The sequence below is a fragment of the Terrapene carolina genome, unplaced genomic scaffold (genome assembly GCF_002925995.2).
Source record: "Terrapene carolina triunguis isolate 2854851 unplaced genomic scaffold, T_m_triunguis-2.0 Scaffold193, whole genome shotgun sequence".
Classification (NCBI taxonomy): domain Eukaryota; kingdom Metazoa; phylum Chordata; order Testudines; family Emydidae; genus Terrapene; species Terrapene triunguis.
Genome location: NW_020664544.1, coordinates 75505 through 99877, shown reverse-complemented (window position 1 = coordinate 99877; position 24373 = coordinate 75505). Strand labels below are relative to the sequence as shown.

The following is a 24373-nucleotide window of genomic DNA, read 5'->3' as shown; positions in this document are numbered from 1 at the left end:
CCAACAGCTAGGATCAGTGACTATTAGAACTGTAGTGTTTTAGGCTCTAATTCCACAAGCCACTTCTGTAATGCAGATCCCCATTGCAATTAACAGGGCTGTGTGTGGGCACAGTGGTCTGCCCGGGTGGAGCATCTTGCAGGATCAGGAATGTAATCAGTGTTCCTTCAAACTGTGAATGTGATCAATAAAAAATCTGGTTTAAAGCTACGTGACAGCAAGTGAGGCTCTAGAGGATTTTCCACTGAAAACAAGATCCTTCTCTCCATTTTCTTACAATTTCCATAGTGGAGTTCTGGTAATTAGTTGCCACTTACCTTTATTATTTCCCACTACACTGAATCACTTCTCTTGACATTAAAGTTTGAGTTTATGGATGCAGTTGTGGCTCTTCTAAAAACTTTGAAATTACTGGGCCAGATTCTGACCCTAGGTATGTTGCCTTCTGTAGAATTACTGCCAGGTTTCACCAGCAACTGAGACAAGAACCTGGCTGGCTGTTTTAACACAGCCAATCTCAGCCAGCAGAAGAGATCACTATGACAGCAATAAATAAGTTGGATGCAGCAGGTTTTGCAAGAAGGTCCTCATGATTAGGGCTGCTTTAAAGAGGACCTGGTGCACTGTGGGAACTGTCTCCTTTTATGGTTCTCTTTAGCTAAGCTACAAATGAAAATCCAAAGGTTTCATGCTAGTTATGGTGTTTAAATTAGTCTCAAAAGTCTCTTATCCTGCTCTACCCAGCATGTGAGTGAAAGAGGGTGACCACTAACGTGACACTCAGGAAAGTTCAGACTAATCAACTAAAGCAGTGAAGTCAGCATGCCTGAATTAAAGCACATTCAATCTCTGTGTGGATGCTCTCATTCAGAAGTAAAGTGGCCTTAGTTCACTGTAGCTTATTTCTACTTGTCCCATGCAGACAAGCCCTAACATTCATCTCTTGAATAACATAAAGGTCCAAAGCTTCTGTTGAATGAATAAGAGAGGGAACACAAGGGAATTTAAGGGTGACAGTAGGTGGCGGGGGGTTGGCTGGGATCAAGAGGAAATCTGAATTCATGGAATCAGAAATAGAAGAGACTGAGAAGGGCATCCTAGAGTTGCAGCTATAATACTTATCTCTAAGATTGGCTTACCTTTCAGCCCTTAATAACTACAGGCAGTGTTCCTTATGTGCATAGCTGTTTCTGAACTACTAGCCCAAGTTCCAGAACTGCAGTATATGCACGGGTGAGAGAGCGAGTGTGTATGCACGCAGCATGTGTACAGTCATTGCTTCATGCAGCAGCGACTCCTGTGCAGCTGCTTCCATTCTGTGACCGTAATGGTGCCATGCCTAGATACTATGCTAATTGGTGCTATGTAAATACCATAGATACAATAATTGGAGTCTACCACCCTCTCAGTAGGAGTTTGCTACTCATCAGCTATTGGATTAAATGTAACAAACTGCCTCCTCCTACCTTACAAACAAGTAATATGCCCCAGCCTCCTTGTCTGTAATACTGAATGTCATTTCACAGTATTTGTATCTTCTCTCTACATCTGTCAGCACGGGCTCTAAGCTCTGTAGTAGCTATATGGCTGTAAACTATTTAATGATTCCTAAAATATGCTGTTGCTTTAAAATAATGCCTGTTTTATAGTTCCCTCCTGTTATAGTCTACTTTTGCACTTTAATTAATTAATTGCCCTGGCAAGACCCTGCTACTCCACCCCCCACATATGGGTAAGTGGTATCAGTAACTAAGTAGTGTGTAGGTCTCTAGCTATGCATTCTCATTAGCACTAATGAGAATTAGACCACGCACGTGCAGACATTAAGAATGTACCCCGCCATGAAAAATGCACACCTTTATGTGCGTGGAATAGTACCGTAATAGAAAATAGTTTAATTGGTCTTTTTAATACAGTATTTTTAGAGCTTCAAAGGGACACTCATATCAAACATGACCCCATCTTAGGTTCGATAAAATTAAACTTTCAAAAAAAACGAAACATCATAGAAATGTCTCCATGAATGTTATGCATTTCAGTGGAAACAGCTTACTTAAAAAAAAAAAAAATTCTGTGTTTGCTGTTCAATTATTTTATCTTTGAACTAGTGCAAGAAAACCTAAAAGTGAAATTGTCTAGAAGCCAACTGTAAATTAAAACAAAACTCTTCAAGATGAGAGGTGCAAACAGTGACCAAACAGCATAAACAGGAAAAATCAGATAATTAAAACTGGAAGAATTTTAAAATTAAAACTAAGGTGTATGTAACATATGAAGAAAATAATAATAAAAATCCTCTACTTTGTCTCACTATTAAAGGACACTGTCAAGTTAGAAATAATTATTGAATTTTAACTTTTATTGTATAATAAAGCATTTGATGATAATACCTATCAAGTCCATAAAAATAATTAGCAAGTTTTCCTTCTTAGCTAGTATGATTGTGTGTTACGTTCATTAGTGTAATACAACAAATGTCATATAAAACTATTTATTTATAACTATAAACATTCTGACACTTGCCAGATTTGTCCTACCTTATTTTGAAGCAGTTATGGGCTTGATTCTGAACTGTCTTGTTCCTTGTAGAGTCATTTACATTTGTGTAAAATGTGTGTAAAATGAGTGTGTAAAACTGCTACTGGTGTAAGTGAGTGGAGAGTTCTGATTTGCCTGAGTGTAAATGATGGTGTAAGGTGCAAAGCAGTTGGAGAATCAGCCCTGGCATGTTTTCCTGTACTGAAATCTGAGTCTGAAAAACATGCTACAAAGTCAGCGGACACCTGATGAGCTTAATCAAGCACAGACCAATGAGAAAATGTTTAAATCCTAAAGCAGCTTTTAAATATTCTTAGCAACTGCTGTAGAACCACAGCCACTTAGATAACCAGCCTGAAAAATAACATCTCACTTCACCTTACTGGTTGCAATGTATAAAATGTGATTATTGGAAACGTGATTCAGGTCAATTCATCACAAAGTAAAAGAGAATGCTGATTTGCTGGTGGGTGTGCCCCACCACAAATTCACATGCACAGTGTGTCACATCTCACAAAAGGGACAGCTGTTTCAGCCCTCAGCAGTTGGTTTGCAGAATGTAAATGTTACATAATTCAGTGTTGTTCATATCTACCGTATATCACCACAAACAGGAGTCCAGAAAGAGGCAGTGAAACTGAGATTGGGAGCCCTGTCTGTGAGCTAGTGAAGCAAGGAGGCTGAGTGGGTAAGCTTAGATGGGTATTTTGGGGGAGTCTGGAGGAAGAAGTGAGATATCAGAAGAGGGGGGGTGCATCTGAAAATTGGCTGGAACATGAAAATATGGTATTATGATGCAGGAGACAGGAGAGCCCTCTTAATGTGGGATGGGTGAGTGAGCAGAAGCTGAGAAGTAGAGTGTGGGTGCTACCTCAAGGGATGGTGTTGAGAAGTGAGAGGAGCTACAGATAATGCACTGTTCTAGCTGAAGTGCTTATAGCACAGTGTAATTCCTGATTCTCAAGGGGTTGTTGTTGGTCTTATCGCCCATCTTAAGAAGCAGGGGAGCTCATCTCCAACAGGCCCTGGTATCATTCCAATATATCATAAGAACATAAGAACGGCCGTACTGGGTCAGACCAAAGGTCCATCTAGCCCAGTATCCTGTCTACCAACAGGGGCCAATGCCAGGTGCCCCAGAGGGAGTGGACCAACAGGCAATGATCAAGTGATCTCTCTCCTGCCATCCATCTCCATCCTCTGACAAACAGAGGCTAGGGACACCATTCCTTACCCATTCTGGCTAATAGCCATTAATGGACTTAACCACCATGAATTTATCCAGTTCTCTTTTAAATGCTATTATAGTCCTAGTCTTCACAATCTCCTCAGGTAAGGAGTTCCACAAGTTGACTGTGCGCTGCGTGAAAAGGAACTTCCTTGTATTTGTTTTAAACCTGCTGCCTATTCATTTCATTTGGTGACCCCTAGTTCTTGTATTATGGGAATAAGTAAATAACTTTTCCTTATCCACTTTCTCCACATCACTCATGATTTTATATACCTCTATCATATCCCCCCTTAGTCTCCTCTTTTCCAAGCTGAAGAGTCCTAGCCTCTTTAATCTCTCCTCATATGGGACCCGTTCCAAACCCCTAATCATTTTAGTTGCCCTTTTCTGAACCTTTTCTAGTGCCAGTATATCTTTTTTTAGATGAGGAGACCACATCTGTACGCAGTATTCGAGATGTGGGCGCACCATCGATTTATATAAGGGCAATAATATATTCTCAGTCTTATTCTCTATCCCCTTTTTAATGATCCCTAACATCCTGTTTGCTTTTTTGACCACCTCTGCACACTGCGCGGACATCTTCAGAGAACTATCCACGATGACTCCAAGATCTTTTTCCTGACTTGTATATCATGCCATTTGTATGCACTCAGTTCTGAGGACAGACATGACTCCTGTGCAGTGCCCTGATTCCATTTTTCCTCCATAAAAAAGATGGCTTTATGGGTAAAGCATAGAGCTGAGAAGAGATCTGTGTGCTCTGCTGCTGCCCTGCTATGGGCAAGTCACTTATCTGGTCAGTGCCACAGTTCTTATCTGTCAGGTTGGAATGGCATTTGCTTCCCTCATAAGCGTGCAGTGAAGCCTGATTCATTAATGTCAGAAAGTGATTTGTCCTTTTCTGTCACCTCCTAGCCACAGATCTTCCCAAATGGGGCTTCCATTGTTTTAATTCCACAAGGTTCCCTTGTCTCCTGTCTGGGGAAAAACCTGTTTCTCCCTGTATTTGGTCACAGACTTTAAAGCATAATATCAGTGAATACCATTAAGGCCTCAGCTGGTGTAATACAGATATTTCACAATGATATTAATCACCAATGTGGCACTAGCTTTCATAAAAGACCTTACCCCCAATTTTATAATACGGTAATATTGTATACAATCAGTTGACTCAATTACTTATCATTTGAGGTTCAGATCCATGGAAGAGCCTATCTCCCTCACTCACTAAGTTGATGGCTTTGTTTGCCTTTTACGTACATGTACCTTTGTTGTCTCTGCCTGGTTGGTCAGACAAACAAATACACATTCTGTTGTTTAGGGCACAATGAGCTTATGCATTGCTTGCCAAACACATTTTAATAACATAATTCTAGCACATATCCATAACTCTTTGTACACATCCCGTACATACAACATGCAATAATTTTAAGTATCAGTGTGGTATTAGTTTTCCAATTATAGCTTACATGAGACCTTTTACATCCAAATTATGATTATTGTTAGCTGTAGTATGTCAGGCCTGATGGGAGCTGCTAACAGAGCACTGAACCACAAATGGGCATCTGTGTCACACCGTCCTGTAGTACCAAGCACTAAAGGGAGCATTTCCCATGCAGTGTTTCTCTTTTCTCCTCCTTTTTCATCTCTGTTGTTGGGCTATTTAAATTTTGAAAGAAAGGTTTAATTATTTAGATTTAACTTTATTTCAAACTTAAATTGTCAGGTCATCAGTGTATTATATTGTTGCCTAATTATCAAAAGGAAAATCTACTGAATTAGTGCTCTTGAGGCAAGCGACAGAAGAAGGGCCTGCGAGACTCTCACTTATTCAGAGGAGTGAGCCACTGCAATGGGCTACTGTTTTATCAATGCCCTGCAGATGCTGTACCCTAGGGCCACCTACACTTTTGAGAAATAGCCCAGTGTCTTATGTTTTCTGAGATATTCATATCCCTTAAACATGTTTGTTCTACCAACCTCCTGCTGAGCTGCCATGGGGCAGAGACAGGTACAGCGTTACTGTCTGTGCAAAAGAATTATAAACTTTCTGCTTGTAACGCCCATGTTCAGTTTGGGGCTTTCCCATTATGTGTTTGTGTTTGGCTCTATTTTTTGTTTATTTGTTAGATCACTATATCCAATTAATCACATAACAATATTCCACAACTTAGTTTTGATTGTCCAATGAATACTAGTGGGTTTGCGTAGCACATACAACATTGCACTATAAACCACCCTTATTGCACTGTGTTCAAAATAATTAAAAAAGAAAGAAATATTAGAAAAGCAAATTAGAGAGTTCCAATGAAAATTCTCTTATTCTAAGAACGTGAAAGATTCACTTAAAATTACATGCACGGTTTCCTGAGCCAGACAGATTACCTGTCTAGGTGCTTATATGGTCCCATCACCATAGTATTTCAGCACCTTCCAAGTTTTTAAGTGTAGAAATAATTGATCTTCCTTCCTACCCTGGAGGAAGAATAACTCGATTAGTTTATAGAGACATGGGGGGAGGGGGCACTGCTGCATGTGCACGCGTGCATGTGTGTAGAATTTATTGAGGGAAAGGCAAATCAAAGAAAGGAGTTCTGCATTTAGTTCCAAACATAGGGAGGGGTGGGGTAACAAACATACATACACACAATATAACTAGGAATTATAAGAAGCATTTAAAAAGCTACAGATTTAGAATCCTTTTGGAGCATTTGGCTGTGTGAGCAAGCTATTTTTAAGAAATATTTATCTGCCGTGAGAAGCTGCTTGCTGGTTGGTTAATTTCACCAAAATGATTTGTTATGCTTACAGTGCTTTCTCCTATAGCAAATGCTGACCTCTGATGTCATAAGTGGAGTATCTATGGCAACTTTAAGTGGTACAACTCATTTTGCACTAGGGCTTTACCTCCTTACTTGGTACCTAGGATTAGAACAGCAAAGATGAGCAGTTTAGAGTACTTAGCGTATCCAGTGATTGTTGCCAATCACAGGCAGAGTACCACCATGAAGAAAAAACTGGACATTGGTGACTACCTCTCTCACAAGAACAAACTAGAACTCGGTATGTTTTCTTAAATATTTCTCCTCCACATTTCTGAAGTCACAGTTAAAAGGTTTTAAAACCAGATGAGATGTTTTCCTGAAGGATAGCTAGCCATACAACTCAGAAAGTGTAAATTATATACACCAGAAAAATGGGAATTTCAGTCAGGACTCTGTATAAGTAAAGAAGGCTTGAGGAAATCCTGCTGGGAAATATGGGTACTTTCTCTTTTTAAGATAAGACCAGACACATGTTTTAAGATGACATATACTCCTGTTAGTTTGTAGTTTCCATGATGAGAGCCAGTGGATTCACAGAATGACAGTGTTTCATGAGGATTTGAAACTTTTGCAGAATTTTATAATTTTACATACAGATTTATACCCAAACATATTAAGAGTTTCTTTTGATGTTGAAGGATAGGTGAGAAGAGTTTATTAAATTGGCATTGCTAGTGATCAGATAGTTTTATTGATAAGAATATCATACATATATATATATATTGAAAAATCTTGTAGCTGACCTGCAAGCGCTGATGGAAAAATTATTAGGACAATTGGGTTTTTTATTAATTTGAAGTTAAGATTCTCTAATTTCTGTTTATTCTGATTCAGAGATAAAATGAATAGATTAAAAATATGAGGTACTCTCTGATAATTAACTAATGAGATTCAAAAGGTTTGCAGATTTAGTTCTGATAATCATCAAGGTTTCATTGCTTAGCAGAACCCATTTAGTCTGTAAATTGGACTAGAAGTCTCATGATAATTGGGTTTCTTGTTTCATCTGGGCTGAAAACCAGGAAATGCAGCCATCTGAGAAAAATTTTTTTGACATATTTACCTGGTTGAACACTTTGCAAAATGCTGCCAACTTCCCCAAATTCCTCAGCACTAAGGAACATTTTTCCTTAAAAATTCAAAATGCTGCTTAGAAGATTCTGAGAAATGGATACTGGAGGTTTCAGCCAGTTGTAAATCTGTCAAATACCACCCAAGGTAATAATATCACCACAGTTGCATTTAACTTCAGAAAGGGGAACTACATAAAAATGACAAAACTAGTTAAATGGAAGTTAAAAGATACAGACACAAAAGTGAAATGCCTGCAAGCTGGAAGGAAACTTTTTAAAACATTATAACAGAGGCTCAAATTAAATGTATACCCCAAATTAAAAAACATAGCAAGAGGACTTTAAAAGTGCCACCGCGGCTAAACAACAATGTAAAAGAAGTGGTTAGAGGCAAAAAGGCATCCTTGAAAAACTGGAAGTTAAATCCTACTGAGGAAAATAGAAAGGAGCATAAACTCTGGCAAGTCAAATATAATTAGGCAGACCAAAAAAGAATATGAAGAGCAATTAGCCAAAGACTGAAAAACCAACAGCAAAAAATGTTTTAAGTACATCAGAAGGAGGAAGCCTGCCAAAAAATCGGTGGGGCCACTGGACGATCAAAGTGCTTCAGGAGCACTCAAGGAAGATAAAGCTATTGTAGAGAAGCTAAATGAATTTTTTGCATCAGTCTTCATTGCAGAGGCTGTGAGGGAAGTTCCCACACATGAGCCATTCTTATTAAATGACAAACTGACCCCGAGGTTTTTGGAACAAACTGATAAATTAAACAGTAATAAGTCACTAGGACCAGATGGTATTCACCCAAGAGTTCTGAAGGAACTCAAAAATAGAAATTGCAGAATTACTAACTGTGGTGTGTAACCTATCACCTAAATCAGCTTCTGTACCAGTTGACAGGAGGATAGCTAACGTGACACCAATTTTTAAAAAAGGCTCCAGAAGCTATCCTGGCAATTACAGGCCAGTCAGACTAACTTCAGTACCAGGCAAAATGGTTGAAACTATAGTAAAGAACAGAATTATCTGATACATAAATGATCACAGTTTGTTGGGGAAGAGTCAACATGGCTTTTGTAAAGGGAAATCATGCCTCACCAATCTATTAGAATTATTTGAGTGGGTCAGCAAACATTTGGACAAGGGTGATTCAGAGGATATAGCGTACTTGGACTTTCAGAAAGCCTTTGACAAGGTCCCTCACCAAAGGCTCTTAAGCAAAGTAAGCTGTCATGGAAGAAAGTTCACTCATGGATCAGTAACTGGTTAAAGGACAGGAAACAAACAGGTGGACTAAATGTCCAGTTTTCAAAATGGAGAGAGGTAAATAGTGGTGCCCCCTAGGAATCTGTACTGGGACCAGTGCTGTTCAACATATTCATAAATGATCTGAAAAAAGGAGTAATATGAGGTAGCAAAATTTGCAGACAATATAAAATTACTCAAGATAGTTAAGTTCAAAGCAGTTTATGAAGCATTACAAAGGGATCTCACAAAACTGGGTGACTGGGCAACAAAACTGCAGATTATGGCAAGATGGACTAGGTCCAGAGGTCCCCTTCTGGAGGCCTCATGGCCCTGCATCACCCTTTCCCAGAACAGAGCAGCGAGAAATCCTCCAGGCAGCCTAGAGTGGCTGCAGAAGAGCAGCCAATCAGAGGAGTTGCTGGAGCGACCAATCCGGGGCCAGAAGGGTTCTATATAAGACAAGCAGCAGAGCGCAGAGAAATTCAGTTGTTGTGTGGATCTTGATGAGGGAGGACTGGGTTCCAGGCTGACTAGACGAGGAGCAGGCCACAGGCAGCTCACTGCAGAGCTATGGCCCCGTACCAGGTCTGAGAAAGAACTTGGACTGTATACCCCGGAAGGGGGACAGCGTGCGCGGCTTGGCTGGAGGGCTGAGCTGCCGAAGATCAGCCGAGAAAACCACGAGCCCGGGGGGGCGCTCCCAAGAGGCGGGTGCCACCCCGTTTAAAGAACAAAAAAACAAAAGCAGTCTCACACCTAACCGAGAGAAAGGGGGCCATCCACAAGAGGTGGGTTCCCCCAAGATAAAAAGAACTGTGTTTGCAGGCACTATCGGCCAGAGAAAAGGGGGCACGCACGAGAGGTGGGTGCTGGCCCTGTTACATAGATGATATTCAATGTCCGATGCAAAATAATGCATATTGGAAAACATAATCACATCTATACATACAAAATTATGGTGTCTAAATTAGCTGTTACCACTCAAGAAAGAGATCTTGGAGTTATTGTAGATAGTTCTCTGAAACCATCTGGTCAATGTGCAGCGGCAGCCAAAAAAGCTAACAGCATGTTAGGAACCATTAGGAGAAGAATAGATAATAAGACAGAAAATATCTTAATGCCTCTATATAAATCCAGGGTACGCCCACACCTTGAATACTGCATGCAACCTTGGTCATGCCTCCCATATCAAAAAAGATATATTAGAATTTGAAAAGGTACAGAGAAGACCAAAAATGGTTAAGGGTATAGAACAGCTTCTGTATGAGGAGAGATTAAAAAGATGGGGACGTTTCAGCTTGGAAAAGAGATGACTAAGAGTGGATGTGATAATGGTCTACAAAAATCATGAATGTTGTGGAGAAAGTGAATAAGGAAGTATTTACCCCTTCACATAACACAAGAACGAGGGGTCACAATGAAATTAATAGGCAGCATGTTTAAAACAAAAAAAATAAGTACTTCTTCACACAATGCACGGTCAACCTGTGGAACTTGTTGCCGGGGGAATGTTATGAAAGCCAAACTATAATGGAGGTTCAAAAAGAATGTGGTTCTCAACCTTTCCAGAGTACTGTACCCCTTGCAGGAGTCTGATTTGTCTTGCTTACCCCCAAGTTTCACCTCACTTAAAAACTACTTGCTTACAAAATCAGATATAAAAATACAGTAGTATCACAGCACACTATTACTGAAAAATTGCTTATGTTCTCATTTTTACCATATAATTATAAAATAAATCAATAAATATTGTACTTACATTTAAGTGGATGGTATATACTGCAGTATAAACAAATCATTGTCTGTATGAAATTTTAGTTTGTACTGACTTTGCTAGTGCTTTTTATGTCACCCTGTTGTAAAATGAGGCAAATATCTAGATGAGTTGATGTATCCCCTGGAAGACCTCTGCGTACCCCTAAGTTCATGATGGATAGGTCCATCAATGGCTGTTAGCCAAGATGGTCAGGGATGCCAACCCCATACTCTGGGTGTTCCTAGCTTCTTATTGCCAGAAGTTGAGAGTGGATGACAGGATGGATCGATTGATGATTACCTGTTGTGTTCATTTCCTCTGAAGCACTTGCCATTGGCCACTGTCAGAAAACAGGATACTGGGCTAGATGGATCATTGGTCTGACCCAGTATGGCCAGTTTTATGTTCTTATGATGCTGTGCTAAGTAACAAAAGACTGGGGAAAGGGAGCGGGGTGTCAGCAGCTCTTAAAGACTCATCATAGCATAATGTTCATTTTGATTTTGTCTTTTTCCTCCAGCAAGACCTCGTGTTGATAATAAACCCCCACGTGCACAAACTCACCATCACTTTAAAATGAGCAAGATTCAGGTACTCTTCTTTCCATGTGGGTTCAGTTCTCTCCTGTACTAACTGAGGTTTATTCATCATGCTTTACACAGTGCCATAAAGATCAGGCAGCGCTTCAGATAAGTAAAGAGAGGGGGCGTATAGTTTACTTTGGGTGTGGCACAGCAAGGGTTCACACCTAGGAAAGGGGGTGGGGAGAGTGAGAGGATGCAGAAACCATAGTAAAAGGATCAAAGATGCTCCTGGCCTCTGCATGTCTTGTTAGTTTCTTTGAAATACATATATTTATTCTGATGTAAAATAATGGGGAAGGCAGTAGTGATGGACAAGCAAAGAGCATGGCAATTATGGATGACAGGAGTGGGCATGGGGGGCTGGCTGGCAGATATGGCAGGCAATGGACTATGGGAATGGAGGTTGATGGGACGCTAACCCAATAAAGTGCCTCTTGAGGAAGGATTTGAAGCAGGAGAGTGATATCACAAAACTGGGTCTCTTGCACAGGAGGACCAAAAGAGAATTGGTAGAATCGAAAGAGAAAACAAGCAGCTGGCAGAGAGGTTAGCTACCATTCAGCGTGGGACAGGGATGGTGGATTGCTGGAATGAATACTTTCAGAGGAGGTAGATAGTATTATTTGGATTACAGGAGCAGCCCAAAGCCTCACTCAGGATCAGATTCCCCATTGTGCTGGGCATAGCACAAACGTACAGCAGACAGTCTAGCTGCAAAGAACTCACGCTTCACAAAAGGCAGAGCTATCTCAGTTATCATCCTTTCAGGTTCACGCCTTTGTTCTCAGAAGTTGCACTGGTGCGTTTGGGGACGTGGTACCATCTGAGGCCAGATGATGCCTTCAGGCTTAAAAGGGGCCGTTTTTGGCGGAAGCAGTTGGAGTTGCACCAGTAAGGCAGCACTCACCCACCACACCCTTCTATGGAAGTCACTTTTACGTGTTTCTGGGAGAGAATGGGACAAGGCAGTAACTGCTCTCTGCTCCACTCCATGGGCCTCAACTGCATCCTCATGCTCCTTGACCCCCCCACATGGCTTTTGATGCTGCCATTCATTTCCTACACACACACAGGTGTGCATGCCTTTGCAGCACTGTCTGCCTGCCTCTCTGTCTTTCCTTTGGGGTGGGTGGGGGGTCTCCTCACCTTACCCATTCTCTGCCCAGAATCTACAGGGCTCTGTCCTTGGCCTGCTCTACTTTTCTCTGTGCACTCTCCAACTCAACTCTACCTGGCCTCCCAGACAGCCACCCAGCAAAAGCTCGCACCCAGGCCCTGATTATCAGCTGTCTGGATGATGCAACTTTCTCTTCTCTGGCCACCCTGGCATCCACATCACCCCCTCCAGTCCATGCAAAATGTGTCCAGTAAGCTAATCTTCCTGGCCTATCTTTCAGCCCATATCAGCCTCCACCCCCTGCATCCTTCGACTGTCTGCTCTCGTTCCACAACAAGTTTTTGCTTCCCATCCTTCCTCGCCTTCAGAGCCCTGCATAGCTCTGTCCCGTCCTACTTATCAAACCTTGTCCTTCATGAGCCCTCACCCATTCTGCACTTCCAACCCTGATACTGTTGGGGGAGCCAGTATGTTCCAACCCATCATCCAGTGACTCTGTGCTGCTGGTAACCTGACCCTGCCTGCGCCTGCTGCCTGAGGCTCAGCACTGTCTCCGCCTCTGATCACCTGCTAGCCTGACCTGGCCTGCTGCTTGGCGTCTGACTCCTGTTCTAACCCCTAGGCAGGACTGCCCCACAGTCCAGTCATGACAGATATGCAGTACACCCATTCTCCCTCAAACATCTCAGCCCTTTTCCATGCTGCCCTCCCCAATCATGGAATGCCCTCCCAAACTGATTTAGCAATATATCACTACCCATGCCACGTTCATGCCCCTCCTTATAATTCATTCCTACTAGGACACCCATCTGAAGTGAGCTGACCAAGATGTGTATTTTCTTTTTGTATATTTAAAACTATAGACAAGATTCCACTCATGTGGTGCATGTGTCTAGCAGCAGCATAACTTTATTACTGTCTTCCCTTCTACACCCTTCATTTCTGTTCTGTTGCTTCTTTCCTGCAGCACGTGTGATATAATGTAAGCTGTTTGGGGCAGGGCTCTACATATGCACTGGGAGACACCTGCTACAGTTTGGGGTGCTGCGAAGTAACCAACAATAATTAATCTAGAAATCAGCCTGGAGGGGACACTTATGCCAAAAAATATGATTTCACAACTCTGGGTTTCAGGCAGCATCTGCTATTGAGCCTTTATTGGAGAGCTGTGGACTGGAGTCAATCAGTGAGCAGACGCAGCGAAGTATATCACTTATGCCCCTTAGTAGAGGACAGATAAAAGTATTTTGACTGAGTATATGCCACCAGTTACCATCAACTCATGCCTCATTAGTATCAGCCATTCAGCACGAAGATTCTGAGAATTCTATGGCTTTACAAATAAGGTTTTCATTCACATTTGTTTTTTGCAGCTCAAACAGGGAGAAGCAGAACAGGGAGATGGTGAGGATCACTGTTGAAAATCAGGGGATTCTGAAGCGACTTGGTGACCCTAAACCTACATATGATCGTAGGAAGTCTGAGATTGATTGGCAGGCATGTATAATCATTTTATTCTTGGAAACACTGTTTGCAGCTATAGTCAGACTAAACAAGGCTCAGGAGATGAATTGGCTGATCTTAAAGTTTTCCAAACCAAAATGCACGATTAGCTGTTGGCTAGTTTATCTGGATCCCGTAGTTCATAATAATACATCCTTTATTAAAGCAAACCAAAACAGTCTTACATTGGATATACGTGTATCTAGAACATAAGAATGGCCCTACTGGGTCAGACCAAGGGTCCATCTAGCCCAGTGTCCTGTCTTCTGACAGTGTCCAGTGCCAGGTGCCCCAGAGGGAATGAACAGAACAGGTAAATCATCAAGTGATCCATCGCCTGTCGCTTATTTCCAGCTTCTGGCAAACAGAGGCTAGGGACACCATTCCTGCCCGTCTTGGCTAATAGCCATTGATGGACCTATCCTCCATGAATTTATCTAGTTCTTTTTTGAACTCTGTTATGGTCTTGGTCTTCACAACATCCTCTGGCAAGGAGTTCCACAGGTTGACTGTGTGTTGTGTGAAGAAATAGTTCCTTTTATTTGTTTTAAACCTGCTGCCTATTAATTTCATTTGGTGACCCCTAGTTCTTGTGTTATGAGAAGTAGTAAACAACACTTCCTTATCTACGTTCTCTATACCAGTTATGATTTTATAGATCTCAATCATCTCTCTCCATAGTGTGTCTCTTTGCTAAAATGAAAAGTCCCAGTCTTATTAATCTCTCCTCATACGGAAGCCCTACTCATTTTTGTTGCCTTTTTCTGAACCTTTTCCAATTCCAATATATCTTTTTTGAGATGGGGAGACCACATCTGCACACAGTATTCAAGATGTGGGTATATGAATTTATAAAGAGGCAACATGATATTTTCTGTCCTATTAGCTATCCCTTTCTTAATTATTCCCAGCATTCTGTTCACTTTTTTGACTGCTGCTGCACATTGAGTGGATGTTTTCAGAGAACTATCCACAATGACTCCAAGATCTCTCTCTTGAGTGGTAACAGCTAATTTAAACCCCATCATTTTATATGTATAGTTGGGATTATGCTTTCCAATGTGCATTACTTTGCATTTATCAACATTAAATTTAATCTGCCATTTTGTTGCCCAGTCACCCAGTTTTGAGAGATCCTTTTGTAGCTCTTCACAGTCTGCCTGAGTCTTAACTATCTTTAGTAATTTTGTATCATCTGCAAATTTTGCCACCTCACTGTTTACCCCTTTTTCCAGATCATTTATGAATATGTTGAATAGGACTGGTCCCAGACCAGACCCCTGGGGGACACTACTATTTACCTCTCTCCATTCTGAAAACTGACCATTTATACCTACACTTTGTTGCCTATCTTTTAACCAGTTACCAATCCATGAGAGCACCTTCCCTCTTATCCCGTGGTAGCTTACTTTGCGTAAGAGCCTTTGGTGAGGGACCTTGTCAAAGGCTTTCTGAAAATCTAAGTACACTGGATCCCCTTGGTCCACATGCTTGTTGACCCCCTCAGAGAATTCTAGAATATTGGTAAGGCGTGATTTCCCTTTACTAAAACCATGTTGTTTCTTTCTCAACAAAGAATTCATTTAGTTTCTCCACAATGGCCTTATCGTCCTTGAGTGCTCCTTTAGCACCTCGATCGTCCAGTGGCCCCACTGGTTGTTTAGCAGGCCTCCTGCTTCTGATGTACTTACAAAAAATTTTGCTATTACTTTTTGAGTCTTTGGCTAACTGTTCCTCAAATTCTTTTTTGGCCTTCCTCATTACATTTTTACACGTCATTTGCCAGTGTTTATGCTCCTTTCTATTTTCCTCACTAGGATTTAACTTCCACTTTTTAAAGGATGCCCTTTTGCCTCTCACTGCTTCTTTTACTTTGTTGTACAGGTGTCTCTGTATATGTGTATCTAGGTATAAGCAAGCCCAGTACCATTGCACAGTAATATGGAGGGGATCTTGTTAAATCAAATGCTCCTTAGTTAATCATATATTGGACTAGATATAATTGCTCCCTAAAGCTACCCATTGTGGTAATCAGCAAGACTTGGGTAATGGGAAAGGGAAGAATTCACTAGAATTAGATTAATTCCTTGTCAAGTATTTATTAAATGAAAAACATCTCCCTGTTTATCAGGCTGAAGGGCTGGCTCCCTTAAGGGATGGCGTCTCAGCGTAATAAGGGTTCTCTCATTGGGGTGTGAGCTTCGTTGACCTTTTATTCTGACATTCTCAATTAATATGACCTTTTAGTACAAAGAAAAGAAAACTATACCTGTTGTGCTGCATTTATAACTTAAATATGAGCATCACCCTGTATTCACATGCATGATTTCAGATATAAAATCCATTTGTGGCTGAACAAGATTTTAGGCTCTGGCTTTTTCTGGTTAGCTACAAACTGCAATAAGTGACAAAACCATTAAAGAAGAGTCTGAGCCTTAATTTCTGGCCAGGGTCCCTAATTTGACTGACAGCAGCGACTGATTTCTCACTGAAACTTTGTGAAGTCACTGGAGTCTAAACTGGAAACATGTTGTTACATTTCTCTAACTTTATGGTTACCCTCAGTCTGTTAGAGGCTCATGTTGTGTTCACATCTGCAAGCTGTAAATTACTGACTTTCCCCACACCCAGTTCCATTTATTAGGATGTTTCATTCAGTTTGCAATGGGATGGAGATAATGAAAAGAAAGTGATAAAAAAATCAGGTGCGTGTATCTATGCTAGTTCTCTCCTCACAGCTCCTCCATTCTGCAAGAATTTCTCCAAGGACTCCATCTGCTTCCTGCATCATATCGTAAGAGGAAGAAGAGCCGCCTCATGTTGCAGTCTTAGCAACACCTGAAACATGATTTACCTGAGTGAGCGTCTCAGCCCAGACAGCGGGTTATAGGCATTATTCCCTTCTTTGTGGCATAATCTATGTGCCACTCTCCAGAGTGGAACTAAGACTTTACATTTTTCAGTCAAAGCAACTACTGACTTTCAGTTAATTAATTTTTTTCAGCATTGGCAGAATTTGAGAATCTGGGGTAAATTCTTAAGCAGAGTGTGGGAGAAGAGTGTATAAACCCTGTTATTAGTGAATTGGGGGTTGTATATGCATTTTCTCCCACACACTGCTTTGAAAGCATAGTCCTCTCTCATAATTGTGAAAAGTTGCCAACCCCAATTTCTCTGTCACAGAATTAAATGTCTCCCTTAAGTCACTGCTTATGCATGCAATAAAAATCACAATAGCCTTCCTTCAACAATGAGCTGCAGCTGTTCCATAGCTTTGTTTCCTTCTTTGTAGGGAGCTTTGTGGCATTGAGTTTACACAGTAATTGCCATGTCTCTGTCTCTCATTTTAAAATGAAGTTGCTGAGCCCATTTTGGATACCTCAGTTACTGAAGATGATTCAGAGGCCCATTACACCCTCCTGTATACTGCATTACTGTCAAAAGGGTTAAGCAAGACCTGGGTTTCCAGATACCCTTCGTGTCCTGATACTTCAGCTCTAGGAAATTCAAAAGACTAATAGAATTCTGTATCAAGGTTTTAGGCAGGAATGAAGTAAAACACATGATTTAGAATGTGGGCTTTCTGTGGCAGGGTCTACGTCTTTCCTTGTTTTGTGAGAGGTGTGGCACATTTTTGGTAGCTCAGAAATACATATTTTAATAGCTTGTTTGCAATCAGGATTTAAAATGTTACATTTTCAAAAGTGGCTTCTGCTATTCGATGGCCAACTCGAGCACCTTCAGCTCCCCACGGCTTTAACTAGAATTATGGGAGACAGCACATGTGAAAATCAGACCCAAGACACCTCATGCTGAGATGTCCAAATCAGAAGAATCCAAAATCAGGGTCTACTTTTGGCCTCAGGCATTTACACTAACTACTAATAAAACAGAAAACATGGATGAGCGATCCGTAAGAGACTAAGCCCATTAATGACTCATCACTGCACTGCAGAAACGTAAGTACTGAAGGAACAGGATGCAGAAGTGTAAGGGGAAAAAAAGCATCATGATCAGACAGTGTACATGTTTTAATTACAATCCTAATAGTCACTTTAATAGATAATCAGTGTCACTGACAAATCTATACTCTTCCCTTCTCGTTGGCAGAATTCACGGCACTATATCCGGAATACCACGCGGTATCTCATTGCTTCTCGGGATAGCTAGGTATACAGTTGTGCCTTGGCTTTATTCATTTTCTAAAACTGTATGTGGCTGTCACAAAGTGTTGTTAGTGAAGTGGCCTGATTTGTGTGTGTATTTTACCCCTCCTGCAGTCAGTGCATGTGCATAATACCTAGGAGAGACTGGTCCAAATGCTGCCAGGTGCCTGCCCACCCGCGAAATGCAGGACTGCTGATTGACCTAGTAGCTTGCATTTAAACATGGCATCTGCTGAAATAACTGATGTCTGTATCTATGGGGAAAGAGAGAGGGGGTGTGTGTGTGTGTTTTGGGGTGGGGGTTGATTCACAATCCTTTCCTCTCTCAACTTACCTGCTGCTCCTACAGGGCCTGCAAATCAGCACTGCGTGCTCCTCCAGCTGGAATTTGTTCCAGCAACGTGTCTGAAGCCTGGACATTGCCACCTTCTTCCATTTGCTCCTATTCCAGGCAGCTGAGATCTTGGCCCTGCAAGCCCCTTCCGCTGGTGCCAGTACAAACACCTCCCAACTCCCCTCTGTACCCATTCAGTTGGGGCCCTGCCTATCATCATTCAGTTCCCCACACCCCCTCTCCACAGGCCCTGGCTGTTGCAGAAATGCTTCAGCTCTAAATAGTAAATGAAATTTTAAATTAGGTTAGTTGCTGAATAGTTGGTTTATTAGGGGCAGAATTGACAACATGGGGCTGGTGAATAAACAAGGGGCCTTGGCAAGATGAGGCAAAATTTCATTTCATATCCACTCAAAATGCAAAAAGGACGAAATTGGTGTTTGCCAAAGGACAAAATTGGCAAAAAGATTAAAGAAATGTCCTAAAAGGTTTGTGAAGTCTGAGATATTAAAAGGATAAAGAAATTATTTGTGAATGTCCCAGGATGCCCAATCTGTAGACCTCACACTTGGGCCCTGATTCAGCAAAATATTTAAACGTCTTTAGGTTTTGCTGAAGTCCATGTGCTAATGTACTTTGCTGAATTGGAGCCTCAGCATAACTCCTCATGGAGTCAAGACTTTGAGTTGCAATTCCATTATGAACTGATTTTTTTCAATTCCCCTCCCTCCCTTTTCTTTCCTAATTGCAGGAGAATACACCAGGCATGGATAATACAGCAGAGACTTAGCACATCTTGAAAGTCTGATGGCCTGTTAAGGATACATATTACAACTGGCTGATGTTTTCTTAGGATTGTAAAATAAAATGGAGCATTGAATGAATGCAGTTTTCCTATAAAAGTGCAACTCTCCACTCCAGCCCCCAAATCTTCACCACATACATGTCTACTTTTGCCATAATTTATTTTGAATTTACAAACAAAACTGCACCTAAAAAACTCACATCACAATTCTCCCAAATTAATAAAAAGGCAGTTGTGTTTAACTACAGGGTTTGATGCCTGCACATGATAGAAATGGAGGCAAAGATCATTTATTACATGAACCAGACTACAAAAGACATTTTAGCTCAGTGTTTGATTCCAATTTAGACCATGAGACGTTTTCAGTTATTGTAATTTTAAATATTTTACAAAATCTGCACATTTCCATTTGTCTTGGTTCTTTTAGCAACTATTTCCTCTATTGGGATCTACTGGACAATAAAGCAAACTGAAACTATGTTGTACTTTTACTGCTATCATTTTGTAAGTGGTTTGATAGTAATTCCTGCATTGAGTAGATTTCTGATGATATTATTTTACAGCACAGAGAATGCTGTTTCATCTAACCTACATCCTTGTTCATGGTGATACACAGTATATATATTTATCATGTCTAGCTGGATTTATTAAAGCTGTTAGTAATCTGCAATAAATCTACAGAGGCATTGATTATTTTACACAAAGGCACCATCTTTCCATCTGATATTCTCACAAAGTCACTTAGTGTGAAATTTTGCTCTTTAGGTTAAAATTGCTTTCAAAGAGTTATGCTCAGCAATTATAAAATAGAGATGGTGCCTCAACTACCAGCTACGCTTATCCAGCACCACTGCCTGTGAGCTGCCCCCTCTGGGATGTGGTGGGCGAGGCAGAGTGTGGACAGACTTGCAGGTAAAGCAGCTGGACACTCAGGAGTTGTGGTTCTGGCATGGAGGAGTAGCTGTTTCTCTCTGGCAAACCACCTGTGGCTTTTCAGAGAGGAACCCAATCTGGCAGTCCAGAGCTTCTCGCTGGCAGGCCACTGCAGGCCCAGCAGCCTGAGAAAGTGTCTTCCTCAAAGAGGGTACAAGGTGGAGTTTTCCTCTATACCTAAGGCCAGGTCTCCACTAGACACTTTTGCCAGTATAATGTCAGTTAGAACTGTCACTTTTTGCAACGTCTCTATTGCCAAGAACCTAATGTAAATGCAGTTATACGGGCATGGGATTGGGGGGAGGAGGAAGCACCTTTTCCCTAGTATAAGCTGTGTCTATACAACTAGAGTTTGCCATTCTAGCTATACCAGCAAACCTTTTCTAGCATAGCTCTGGCCTAAGTGATTTAGGCACACAACTCCCACTGATTTTCAAGGGGACTTGTACCCCACAGTCACTTTTGAAAATTCAACCCACAATCTAAATTTTTGTTATAAGACTTCCACTATCCCTCCCTCTGTTGAAGCTAATGAGGTAAGGAGGCCAGTGAGAGGAGCAGACTTCAAACAAAACTTGCTTTGGCCGTGGAGACTGTATGTCCACTAGGGGAGAGATTTGTCAGCTGGACCTGACAACCTCACTTCTGAGCCCTGGCTCACGTGCTAGGGCTCCCACCCAGATCCTTGCCTGAATTTTCTGCATATCCACATAGGCCCCAGCTACCCTTCCATGCTCATCCAGTCCCAGGTCCCCTTGCCTCTGCAAAGTATTTATATAGCTATTACAAGCGTAATACATTCCCTATAGATGTAAAAATGATAATTTTTTCCATTCAGCGGTGGAGGGTGGGGGAGGGGAACATAGGATGGGGGCACATCTATGTAGAAAGCCAAGCCTGCATCCCTGCCTCCAAATCATACACAACCATAACTTCAGTTTTATTACTAAGTAAAATTATCAGTAAGAAGATGATTGTTGCTAATGCTGGGTAGTGGAACTGGTGTGTGCAATCTGGGTCACTGACTATTGGAAGCGAAAGGGAGTGGTAAAGTACATGAACCGAGATGGGTCTGATTATAAATGTAGTTGTGAGTTTCAGTAGCTGTAGTGATAGGAAATGGATTTGAGCAACAATAATTCTCAAAAAGAACAGGAGTACTTGTGGCATCAAATTTATTTGAGCATAAGCTTTCGTGGGATGCATCCGAAGAAGTGGGCTGTAGCCCACGAAAGCTTATGCTCAAATAAATTTGTTAGTCTCTAAGGTGCCACAAGTACTCCTCATTCTTTTTGCGGATACAGACTAACACGGCTGCTAACTTGAGAATTATTGGTTTCAGAGTATGTCTAACAACATTCTTTGTGTGGTATGCCCGGGGGGGACTTTCATTTCTGTTTCTTTACTGGTCTCAGACATTGTAGTTCTACATTTCTGTTGGTAGTTTGTGTTTTTGGTCTACCTCCAGACCATAAGCTCCTTTGGCCAGGTCATTTTACTTTTGCCTATAAAACATAATGTACTAAATCAATAATATGGAAAACAGCAGGATTTCTTCGTGACACATAGTTTCTGCTGGGTTTCAAACCTACTTTACAACAGAAACAAGATGCAAAAGATGTTTATGCATTTAGTGAGCTGGTATAAAGACCCGGTAAAATGTTAATATATCAAATTCAGGCCTGGGCTCCACTGAATGGACTGAACCTTTAACATGCAGGGATGGTGGAAAGCCCTGCTTTTGGTCATATAAGGCATACCTGGCTCCATCCAGGTGATATGACTCTTTTCAAATATAATAATGACCCATCTCCTCAGAGTCACAGCACTAGAAATTCTCCTCCACCCTATAATTCATTGAAGTCTCTATAATGTTACTGGGGTTCATTTGTTTTACCATAGGTTGTCGACTTATGTGAGAGACTTGATACTTGCAATAACATACGCTTGTAGTAATTGCTCAATTAATCAACTCCTTTGCCAAGACTTATTTGATCACAGTGCTCTTCCCTTTACCATACGGGTAAGTTGACCATATTTTCAAAATCAAAACCCAAATGTTTTTTGTGGTAACCTTCTTAAGGTCAGGAAAAAACTGAATTTCTTGGCATTGACTCGCTTTTCGTAGCTCTATGCTGCCTGGGTCAGAAAATCACAGAAGAGCTGAGGGCCACCACTTCCTTCCAATGACAATAGCAAGGAGGGAGCAGAAGAACCACCAGCACTTCCTCCTGGGGCCAGAGCAGGGGTTTTGCACTGACCAGACTGAGTCAGTCTTAGACTCGTATTGCAATGTGATCATAAGACAAGCACTGACCCTGCCCAATGATTGTCACAAAGCACATGCTCACTTCTTGATCAGAATGAAACAGTGTGCAAAACACTAAGAGTGGAACTGATCTTGGACAAACATTTTGTAGTTATTAAAAACCTGAACATTTTGATAGATGAAGTGAAAAACTGGAACATTTCATGTGTCCCATAAAAAGTTCCAAGGACTTCATTAAAAAAAACTGGGATGCATGGTCTCTTTACATAATGGCAAGATCACATGAATAGGGTGGGGTCTAGTAACCACACAGAGCCACTGGTGATTTGAGTAGATTAGGGCCAATTAGACCCTGAATGAATAATGTGATTGAATACTGTTTTGAATCTAGACAAGAGAAACATTTTACTTACTGTTTTTTGGAGAGGGAATGTAACAGGGTGGCTTGCTGTGTGGGCTGGAGAGCCTGGGGCTGATCCAGCCCTGAGTACAGAACGGGCTTCACCTGAGAGGAATGAGGTGATTCCTGTATAAAAGGACCCAGGTTTGATTCCTGAAAGGATCTAACTGGGGAAAGAGATGGTAGGGAGCAAGATGGTTCCTGCAGAGCCCTGAGTGAGGAAAGCTCTCTAGGCAGAGAGCGGCCTGGGAGGGACCCTGAGTAACTGGGGAAGAAACTGGTTGAAGAAGAGCACCAGAGAGGGTGGAAAGTTTGATTCTGTTAAAAACAGTTTTGAAGCCTAGTTTGGACAGCTATGACCCAGGAGGGGTGGACTAAAAGATTGTGACCCAGCCAGAGGGCCAAGTTACCTGACAGAGAAACTGTCTCAGCACCCAGTGAGGGAGATGCTATCCTGGTATGAGAGCTGCAACACTATGCCTGGCATGAGGAGCACATAATGGTGAGTGGATTCCATTACAGAAAAGCTGTGACTTTATATGAAATGCTGTTACAATATTTTCTGTGGGAAGTCCCAGTGATTTTGCTTAACAATAACTTCATATTTTTAAGACAAAATAAGTATGGGCTTACATTTGGAGCCATTGCTAAAGGATTTGATATATAGGAAAGATCATAAGTGGCAGGCAAATGGAAAGCAGAAACTCCTAGGTACATAATGTACTATTTATCAATAGCAGATTTAGCAAATTATGAACTGTCATTGATTTCCAAAATCCTAATACATCTGCATTTTCATCTATACACTACAAAATTCTGTATATCCAAACTTCCTGAAGTATTTGGAAAAAAGTCTCGCAGCCATGTAGATTTAATCTTCAAGGCCCACTTTGTCCCTTACACTCTCTGGGACCATTTGTCTGAGTTAAGATACCTGTTTCCAATGCCATTGGCAGGATGGAACCTTAGACAGTAGGTGAAGTTTCACTCTACATCACAAAGTATTTACAAAGCTTAAAAATCACTAAATTTTTACCAATCAATCTACATTGAGCACTCAACATTTTAAATGACACTACTAAAAACTGTGGTTCAGGAATCCCATGTCAGCTTCTGACTGATGGGTCTGTCTAGTTTAACTGATATGACATTTTCATATTACTTTCTAGACAAGCTGGCAGTTCTGGAGTGCAGCTGACATGTTCCCTCTTATAATCCTTATATTTACAACACATTTTATATAGGCTTTCCTTTTGACATGAGAATAGGCTATGATCTAACCCAACTCACTGGCACCCAAAATGAGTCCTCCTTCAGCTTCTCTAGCAGAGTTTTCAACTGATTATAGGCACTCTGGAGGTCTTCTTTCAGCAGCACAGTGTCAATTAAATGGCCATACTGCTCTTCAATAAATGCTGCTGAATTAATAATGTCCTGCTGTTCTTCATCCTGCAGGCCAATATGTGAGAAGATATTAAACCTGCAATAGTCATTCTATCCTTCTAATGACTTTTTTAGCCTCCTTGTATCCTCCCCAATCTTCTATCAACTACTTTGAAAGGAAATAAAACAAAAAAGCTATTGCCAA

At 41.2% G+C, this 24373-nt stretch overlaps 2 protein-coding genes across 3 annotated transcripts in view; one reads left to right on the top strand and one right to left on the bottom strand.

Annotated features, from left to right (window-relative positions):
* The first annotated feature begins 6696 nt into the window (after positions 1 to 6696).
* Positions 6697 to 18282, top strand: CFAP97D1 (CFAP97 domain containing 1). The gene is made up of 5 exons (XM_029912256.1): positions 6697 to 6835; positions 11195 to 11265; positions 11749 to 11867; positions 13749 to 13872; positions 17989 to 18282. Exons 1-5 carry the CDS (start codon positions 6715 to 6717, stop codon positions 18046 to 18048), a joined length of 495 nt encoding a protein of 164 aa, XP_029768116.1. The 5' UTR covers positions 6697 to 6714; the 3' UTR covers positions 18049 to 18282.
* A 3081-nt stretch (positions 18283 to 21363) lies between these two features.
* MPP3 (membrane palmitoylated protein 3) overlaps positions 21364 to 24373 on the bottom strand; it is a 52830-nt gene continuing 49820 nt past the window's right edge. For both annotated transcript variants that reach the window (XM_026654786.1, XM_024224321.2), the window contains one exon: positions 21364 to 24234. In XM_026654786.1, coding sequence (XP_026510571.1) covers positions 24055 to 24234 — 180 coding nt within the window. In that variant the 3' untranslated portion in view covers positions 21364 to 24054. The remainder of the gene's footprint in view (positions 24235 to 24373) is intronic.